This window comes from Carcharhinus amblyrhynchos, chromosome 7, assembly GCF_965287045.1.
Source record: "Carcharhinus amblyrhynchos chromosome 7, sCarAmb.v2.hapA, whole genome shotgun sequence".
Taxonomy (NCBI): Eukaryota; Metazoa; Chordata; class Chondrichthyes; order Carcharhiniformes; family Carcharhinidae; genus Carcharhinus; species Carcharhinus amblyrhynchos.
In genome coordinates this window covers 40,245,791-40,255,017 of record NC_137330.1, presented here as the reverse complement: position 1 = coordinate 40,255,017, position 9,227 = coordinate 40,245,791, and the positions used below count along the sequence as shown (strand labels likewise).

At 44.8% G+C, this 9,227-nt stretch overlaps 1 protein-coding gene across 1 annotated transcript; it reads right to left on the bottom strand.

Annotated features, from left to right (window-relative positions):
- Positions 1-1,365: 1,365 nt before the first annotated feature.
- mycn (MYCN proto-oncogene, bHLH transcription factor) lies at positions 1,366-7,599 on the bottom strand. Its single transcript, XM_080192178.1, has 3 exons — positions 7,427-7,599; positions 5,701-6,565; positions 1,366-2,661 (listed from the first exon to the last, which is right to left on the bottom strand). The coding sequence occupies exons 2-3, from the start codon at positions 6,506-6,508 to the stop codon at positions 2,018-2,020; spliced, it is 1,452 nt and encodes a 483-aa protein (XP_080048304.1). The 5' UTR covers positions 6,509-6,565; positions 7,427-7,599; the 3' UTR covers positions 1,366-2,017.
- Positions 7,600-9,227: the final 1,628 nt, after the last annotated feature.

Genomic DNA, 9,227 nt, shown 5'->3' with positions numbered 1-9,227 from the left:
GGGCTGTATGATTCTTTAACTATTAATACAGCTGATAAACTGGGTGCTAGAGGGCATCAGCTTACAAAGGTTGTGTGAAATGAAGGGCACATTATGGCACTTGTGCATTATCCTAACTTAAAGCACTCTGATGAATGCTGTAGAATTCCACCTCTCGCCAGTTCTAATTTACTGTTGCGATGCTCATGTGTCTGCTTTTCAGGAAGTATAAGTTAGTGAAAGTGAGCGTTAGCATTAGTCCATTCAAAGCTTGTGCAACCATTGATATAAAGCAGGAAATGCAAGAAATTCAACTTCCTTAAAATGATTGTGCTCAAACAGAAAAACACTTTCACTGTAGACATGAGCAATAGATTACAGAGATGTTTTAAACGCAGCCAATCAGTGTCCTTCCCCCAATCAATTTCTGCCAATGTACCATAATAAATGCCTTAATCTATTATATACATTTGTGATCAATAAGAACTTCACCAGTGACCTCAGCCCTGATAATTAAGATTTTACACACTGTCTAACATGTATAATTCAATTGCTTGTCTCGGAAATGGAGGCTGAATTTTGAATCTTTTAAAAAACATCTCTGATCTGGTACCCTGACCAGGAGACATTGGGGAAATCAAGTTGTGTTCATAAGCATAACTCTGCCACGTCTGTCCAATGGATTAAAGAATTATGTTTCCTTCATAAAGCACACTCTTCCAACAAGTAGCATTTTTGTAGGGTGGCATAGTGCCATAGTGTTTAGCACTGCTCCAGGGACCCGGGTTTGATTCCTGGCTTGAGTCACTGTCTGTACGGAGTCTGCACGTTCTCCCTGTGTCTGCCTGGATTTCCTCCGTATGCTCTGGTTTTCTCCCATAGTTTGAAAGACATGCTGGTTAGGTGCATTGGCCCACTCTCAGTGTACCCGAACAGGCGCCAGAGTGTGTCTGCAGGAATTTTCACAGTAACTTCATTGCAGTGTTAATGTAAGCCTACTTGTGACTAGTAAATAAAATTTTAAGCACAGGCAGCATTCACAAATGATGGGCTCGCAATTGCATTCCCAGTCATTCCACCAATGTGGAGTGGATGCCATTTCTCATTTTCAAGTACTGCACGTACCAGAGATTGATCTCTCCCTTCCAGTAATGAAATCTTTCACGCAACTAAATAAAAGAGCACTGACACAAGACTTGTTTTTGGATGATGAATAGAATTTCACAATTAAGTTGTCAAAGCCACCAAATGTTATTTCGGTGGTGCTTCAACCTCAAACTGCGCAGCCTGGCAATGACTTGTCCTTTCCGCCGCAGTCCCAAAACTACAGACACAATCACAAGAGGTAGTTAGTTTCATAGCATTTATTTTGATAAACTTGAGGTATTTCAAAAAGTGCTATAAGTTGCAGCACTATATGTACATCATGAAAAACACATAACTCAGCCAATTACCCAGTTCTATGAACCCAACAGCAACACAAACAGAGAGAGGCTAGGTAAAGGCATATATAGTAATTTCTGTACAAAAGAAATTTTAGTCAAAAAAGTGATAAAGTAATATCTACTCAAACCTTTCACAACTCATTTTCATACGAAAATATAGGTATCAAATTTAGTCATGTATCAGCATCACACTAAGGATACAGGCAGTGTAAGAATTAGTACAGTACATAACAAGGATTAACAAGAAGTCTTTATAGGAAAATTTCATGCTCCTCAAACGTTGAGGTATTATTCTGTATAAAATTCCAGTCCAAAAAACGGCAGCATAGGCTGTGGCTTTATTTTTCTTAACCCAGACCATCACATGAAAAAGGCGATTGTTAAACTGGTATTTACATAGGTTTTGAAATAGGCAATCACTAAGCCCTCTCAAAAAAGGAATTCCATTCACACACACATGTACCTCTAAAGTTTTAGAAGTATGTTGTCCATGTTTAAATGCTGCTGGATTGAAAACCAGAAAAAAATTCCGAAACATTCTTGACGTCTAAAATGTGCAAAAGTGGCATTCAACCAGTTGGGGCAGCCTTAACCTAGCGAGTCCTTATTTCCTCCAGTCTCTTTACCAGCAGCTGTTGCTTGGTTTTCAATTTCTCTTTTTCCGACAACAGTTTCTGCTCTTCAGACTGCAGAGCCCGCACATATTCAGTGGCCTTTTTCAGAATGATGACTTTTGCTGCCTTGTCGTTTTTCACAAGTTCTGGTATTTGATCCCGCAAGGTAAGAAAGCTGGAGCGCAGGTCATTCCGCCGCTGGCGCTCCAGAATGTTGTGAGTGCGCCGCCGCTCATTGTCTTCGGAGTCGGATCCACGGGGGCTCACGCTCTTGGACCGAGAAGGGGCCACTTGCTTGGTGAGGCGCGCAGGCTCGCTTTTCACTTTCTTCAGAGGCGGCATCTCGTCGCACTCTGTGTAGGGCGACGGCGCAGCATAGTTATGCTGCTGGTGTATCGGGGCACACCGTTTCAGCTGAGAGGCATTGTGGCTCTTTGACGACCCGCAGCTCGAGTTGTGGGGGCGCACAGTCACAGTCAGAGTGGTCACGTGCTTGTTCGATGACGACCGCCGTTTCTCAACTGTTACCACATCAATTTCTTCCTCTTCCTCCTCCTCTTCTTCCTCTTCCTCGTCTTCTTCTTCCTCCTCCTCCTCCTCTTCATCGTCATCCTCATCTTCTTCTGTAAATATTGGAAAGCAAAAATAAAGTCAAGACCACAGAACAATTCAGTGTTCCAACATACTGTAAGGAGAAACAAACAGGTAATATGACAAAGTGAATTCTTCAGAAAACACGTACAAATGTATATATATGATAAACATGGCCCAGAAAGGAAACCCCTTTTAATGAAGAACATACAGCCTGAACATGTAATCAATGAATGGTGTATCACAATCAAAGCTGCTCTTTCCTATAACTGCTGGTAGCCAACAGTTTCTTCTTTGCATAACTGGCTGGGTTCCATCACACACGCAGGAAGTGCATGACACCAGTTGGAAAAATACCCTAATCTCATACAGCTATAGAATTTGGAGCATTTATCCAGTTGGAAAAATAGGAGTCTTTTTCCTTTCAAATATTGATGGATAGAGAACTGGAAATTTTGAGAGGGGAAGATAACAGGAAAGAAAAATTAAGAATATTTATTAATTACACCCTAATTCCATGCTCTCCCAACTTCTGCTTTCACTTTGAAAAGTTTCACTAAGTGTAGAAATCAATACACATTTATTTTATACATATTCAATTAGATCTGGAAACTGTTATTTCAGTTGTATATTTTGTGGAAGAACTTTAGTCAGTCCAGACATATAGTCTGCTATTTAAAATAGAAAGGCATGACTGAACTGTCTGTCTGTAAAAACACAGCAACATAAAGGAGGAACGTGGGGATCAGCACAGATCAAAACCATTCTATTAACACATTAATCATAATTGCAGATTCACATTCCACATCCTGTACAGCAATAAAGAGATCTGCCTCAAACAATGACTGCAGAAACCGGGGCTAATTCACAGGCTTGCTCTAGAGGACAGGACAAAGCATTTTCATTTCTGACAGCCAAGTTATTCAGTAGACAGCTGTTGGTAAGAAGCTGTCAGAAAGCTGTAAGCAGAAGCATGTGTAGTTTTACCCTCAAACATCAGCAATACTCACCACAATAATTTTAATGAGCTATTTGTTAAAAAATAATAAACTACACTAACATTAGCTGAGGAAGTTCAAGGATATATAAAAGCAGACCCATTTATTTCCTTTACCATTCTATAATATGAGCCAATTTTGCCATCTGGCAAGTCACTAATATAAACCACTATTACTAAACATAGAAAGCCTGGAATCATTCCTACCCTGCAATATAAATAGATTTGGGTTTTCTCTAATAAATAATTAATATAGATTAGGGATATCCAAACTGCATACACAGCCCTTGAGCCAGGACCATCTGGCCCTTGAAGTCCAAACAGTTCAGCTTTAGTTCTGCTCTTATTTATTGAGTGCTGGTTTATCCTATTTGAATTGTGTGGGCCTTTAAGATTGGAAATGTTAGTGATGTTTTCGTCTCACTGCTGGATGAATCCTAAATCAGGACACCAACATCAGTTAATATCAGCAACTTGGAATAGATGCAAATTAATTAAACTTCACACGTTATCTGTGAGACTACATGATACACATTTAATTCAACCACAAAGGCTTCAGGACCACTGATACAGTTCATTAATTAATGATTAGAAGGTGGCAAAGAATAACATTCCCATTGTTCTTACAAAGATGCAACAATTTTCAAAGATAAGCTTCCAGGGGAAGCCTGTGGACTTGGCTATCGGGTGCCTCCCCTCCTGTCTTCCCTTTTCTTTAAATCTGCTACTACTTTCAAATGTTAAATCCCTAGGTTAAGTAAAACTCTCAGGGGTTACATTTGCTGATTGCATGTTTATGGAACTTCAGAATTTCAAAGCCATGCCGTGGAATTCCAAGAACTCCATTCCCCATGGCCTTCTGAGATTACCCTTGATTAATGGGGCTTTTTCAGTACAAAGGTGCCCAGGTTCTGCAACTATCACATCTGGCAGTTTTTCTCCGCAGCAATCAATAGCCAAGGGCACATGATTCAAAGGACAATCTCCTGGAAGGAAACACTATATACATGTTGGGGGGGGGGGGGGTTGGGGGTGAAAGAATCTTGCTACAGGCTCAAATGTTAAAATGAAATTAGTAATCATAAAACTAACCTAAATCATTTGCTTCATTTATTCCTAGGAAAGGTAAAAACAAATTGTTTCGTTTGGAACAGCGCTGGAAAAAAAGATCAAATGTGTCTTGGATCAAAGATAACTGAGGCATACTGCCGCCTGCCGGGGAACTGTCAGGTCAATCTCTCAATGTTTAATTTCAAGTCTGATCACTCAGAACTGATTCGTGTGTAGTCTCCACAGCACTTTGAGGACCCCCCAGCCCAGCCCACCCCACCCACACACCATTCGGGGAAGGCTGATGAAATTAACACAAGGAGGTAGCAGCTGAAACCAGTGGCACCACTTAATGGATCCGTATTCATCAACATTTCGGCTATTTAATTACATCGGTGAATTTTAAAAAAAAACCTTTGTCATCTGCAGTCCTGTGCCCTCCCCTTCCAGAGAGAGACAATCCCCAGCTGACAATGTGGGCAGTGCGTTGTTTTGAGAACCGTGTGGGAAATTGGGGTGGGAGGTTTATTTTTGTACCTGCACATACTGCAGAGTCTGCCAGCGCTGCTACCTCTTGCATGTATGAGATATCGGGTCAGGAATAGAAGCGAGTGGATTTTAAATATTGCATCGGGTGTTGTGTGCATGCCCTAGGAGCTGGGGGGTGGGGGTGGCCAATATTGATGTGACAGCCCTCGCGGGAAGGGCAGCCCAACATCTGACCCATCGGGGAGACAATGTTGCAGTTTTGACATTGTTGCAACAATAACAAAAATGAAACAATGATCGGGCACGAAAGGAAAAGGAGGGAAAAGCGGGAGAAGGAGGGAAAAGAGGAGAAGGGAGGGGAAAGAGGAGGAAAAGGGAGGGGAAAGAAGAACAGGGGAAAGGGTAGGGAAAGAGATATTGGGAAAAAGAGAAAGGGAGGGAAAGGGGAAAGGGAGGGAGGGAAATATAGGAGAAAAGGAGAAAGGTTGGGAAGGGAGAGAGTGGAGTGCAGTTGGGTGTGTTTTCAGACACTTACCGGAGTCACTGGGGGTCTCGTTGCCGGAGCTGCCCAGCGATGCGGTGCTGTCAGCGGCCGCCCCTCCGCGGGAAGCCGCCTCCTGGTTCAGCGGGAAGGGGAAGACCACGGCCGGGTCCACGCACTGGCTGGCGGGGTGGCGGAGCTCGCTGTGGCCGGCCTGCCCTCCTCCTCTGCTGCTGCTGCAGGCGGAGCCGGGTGCGCCCAGGGCGCTGCCGCTCTGCCCCCCGGCCGGAGCGGCAGGCTGCGGGGTGGAGAGCGCCGCTGCCCCCGCCGCCTTGCCCGGCGGCTGCGGCTGCTGCTGCTGCTGAGCCTGAGCCGCGCTCAGCTTCTCGCTCACCACCTTCTCCAGCTTCTCCCGGGCCGAGAAGCCGCTCCACATGCAGTCCTGCAGCACGATGGCGCTCAGGTGGCTCCGGCCCCCCGGGCGGCAGCAGTGCAGCCCCCCGGCCCCGCCGCCCGAGCCGCCGCCGCCCGGCTCCTCCGCCTCGCCGTCCCCGCCGTCCAGCAGCAGCAGCTCGGACACCCAGTCGTCGCTGGCCCCCCGGCACCGGCCCGCCCGGCTGGGCGACAGCGGAGGGGTGGGCAGCAGCTCGAACTTCTTCCAGATGTCCTCGCTGGGGGGGTAGAAATCCGCCTCGGGGCCGTAGTCGTCCGGGTAGAAGTAAGGCTGGTAGGAGTCATACTCCAGGTCGTAATTCTTGCAGAGAGCGGGGCGGATGGAGGAGGCTGCAGAGGAGGTGGAGGGGGCAGGAGAGGTGCTACAACTGGACGTGGAGGAGCTACTGGATGACATGATCCCGGGCATCTCTTCTTTTATTTTGCAAAAAAAAGAGAGAAAAAAAGCAAAACCACACAAAAAAATCTGCAATTATGAAAAAAGGGAGAGAGAAAAAAAAATCAATTAAAAAAGTCCAACAACAAGAAAGGCAATTCAATTAATAACAAGCCAGGCAGTCAGCATCCTTACATCAGTACTGGCAGTTATCAACGCCAAACAATGTTTCCAAATCATAGAAGGAGGTGGAGGGAGGGAGGGAGGGGGGGGGGTGGAGAGATTCAAAATCAAAATAAAAAATAAAACACTAATGGCAGGAAAACGTCCACCCTCGCATGGGCTTTGAATCTTCAACATCTGTCAACAAAATGCAACCGGATATTTTTCAGGGTTTGGAATTAAGAGTGTGGAGTTTTCTTTTTTTTTGCATTTTGACGGTGGGATGTGTATTTTGCACAGATTGCTTTCCTTCGCGATCTGGTTGTCTCTCTCTCTGGCTGACTTGCAGCATTAACAAAAGGGCGCTGCTGCCGGGGCTGGGAATTTACAACCCTACTCACAATAAAGCGCCCTTCCCGGGCTGGGGATTAACGCCCTGGTACCGGGGGGCACCGCTGCCACAAAACACTTCTCACTCACTGTCCAACCCACAGGCGGAAATTAAATCCTCATCTTAAATGGGAGAGGGAAAACAAGGGGCACTCCACATCGAAAGATCGACTCGATTTTAGGATTTAAAGCCCAATTTGGTGAAGGGGAGGGGAGAGACTGCAGATTCCTCCAGGGCGGTCTGTGATCAGTGCTGCATGAAACGCTTTGACCTACATTCTGTGCATTTCCAATGAATGCAAAGAGAGTGATCCAGCTCCCATTCAAATATGTACATACATACACACACTAAACATCTACACATGCCCTTTCATCGTACCGAGAGAGAGAAAATCTTACCTTCCACTGGCCTTTCGACAGAAGTAGAAACGCTTCCCCCCACCTCCCAAAAAAATGCTCTGAAATATTGGGGACGTTTCTGGACAGATCCAGCTGTTAAGAGCTTGGCGTTAAATGTTGATCATTCCCTCGGAGCAGACAGAGAAGTCTGTCAGTGTAACTTGGATGCAGTGCTGGATATTATTATCCGGCAAAAAAAACTGGAAGAGACACGAAAAAAATCCACAGCGCCAACCCCTTCATTTACATAGGGAGGAGCCGCGATTTGGCGCGAAAATAATTGGTATCATTATTTCCCATATATATGTAGACACTTATACATGCATACTCCCGGGCTGTGCAGTTGGGTTTAATATAACCCTGTAATATTCATAAATTTGCATTAATGCAATTAGTTCCGCTCACACATAGGTACATTTCCCTCCCCCACCAACCTCCATGTACAGTTTTGTTTTGCGGGGAGGGGCGGTATCGTGTAACGTGGTTCAGGAGACTGTCAATCACTCTGATCTACAATAGGAATAGCTCCCAGGGACTACCGCACCGAGCTCAAAAGGAAGTTATTAATCATGCAGACATACAGGGAGAGGGATGTGGGGGCCGGGCTGGGGGAGACACTACGGTTGCAAAGTAGAAGGTTGCAACGTGAAATTGTTGCAAATGAGAAATGTGATTGGTAAAACGAGAACCTTAAAAAAAAATCAATCGGACAGTGGAGGGTGTGGAGAGCGTTTTGCGGGAAAGCGGAGCCAGACATAGCGCAAGAGGCGCGACATCTAGTGGAAACGTGCATTGGATACATTCAGCATCAAAGAACAGCATGTTCCGTCCAACCCCAGCTCTGCTCAAATGGGCTTCGTAACAAACCCGCCTTGAAAAAAGGGGGGAAAATAGTTAACATGTTGCATGACTACCTCTTAACGGCAAAAATCTGCTCTTTTAGCGGGGCACCCACAAACGTTTTAATGATTTGTACGATCTCAGCTGGAACCAGATCAGAAACAGTTTTTAAAAAAAGACCGCTAATTTATTTTATTTTAGTGTGAGATACAGTTGTTACATGTGGGGAGAGCTGTATGTTTTAGTGACAGCTGTTAGGACAGTCGTTTCAATTGAAATAACCGAATGGGCAGGAAGGGGTGACAATCATTCCAAGATCATTTGTTTTTAAAAAGGGCTTGCCTTTTCACGACTTTATCGTCTTTCTTTTTCGTATAGTCACTTATATATCTCTAGTGCGCTTATTTCTCTTTTTTTAGGAGGAGTATCTTCATTTTTTTGAGATCAGGTTGCTACAACTTTTGCATTGATGTTTCTAATGCCAGTTAAAAACGCGCGCTAAATGCAGTCCAGGAGTTAAATGACCAGTCTGAACTCGGAATGTATTATTAGAGCCAGTCGGCATTCAGGTGCAGAGCACCACAGTGTTAACTAGATATTATCAGGAGCTGTGAAATCAGCGGCCCAAACACCTGAGAGATGTTTGCCTCAGGGTACTCACACTATAACTATGTACTGATGGTGGGAAGGTGATCTGCAATTAAGTGTGAGGTCTAACCTGACACCAGAACAAGTAATCACATTCTGCTTCACTTTAGAGTCAGTTCAGATGCTGACCCCTGATTTACATTCCAACAGTCTGTTGTAATTGTGAAGCTGAAACTATGTCACATCAATGCTGAGCTTCTGAGGTAAATGCACATCCCTGACTCGAATCGCTCCATCACTGGTGGTTCTGCCTTCAGCGCTAAACTTGACAAAATTTCTGGTCCCACATCCCAATATCTCCTTTTGTGACTTG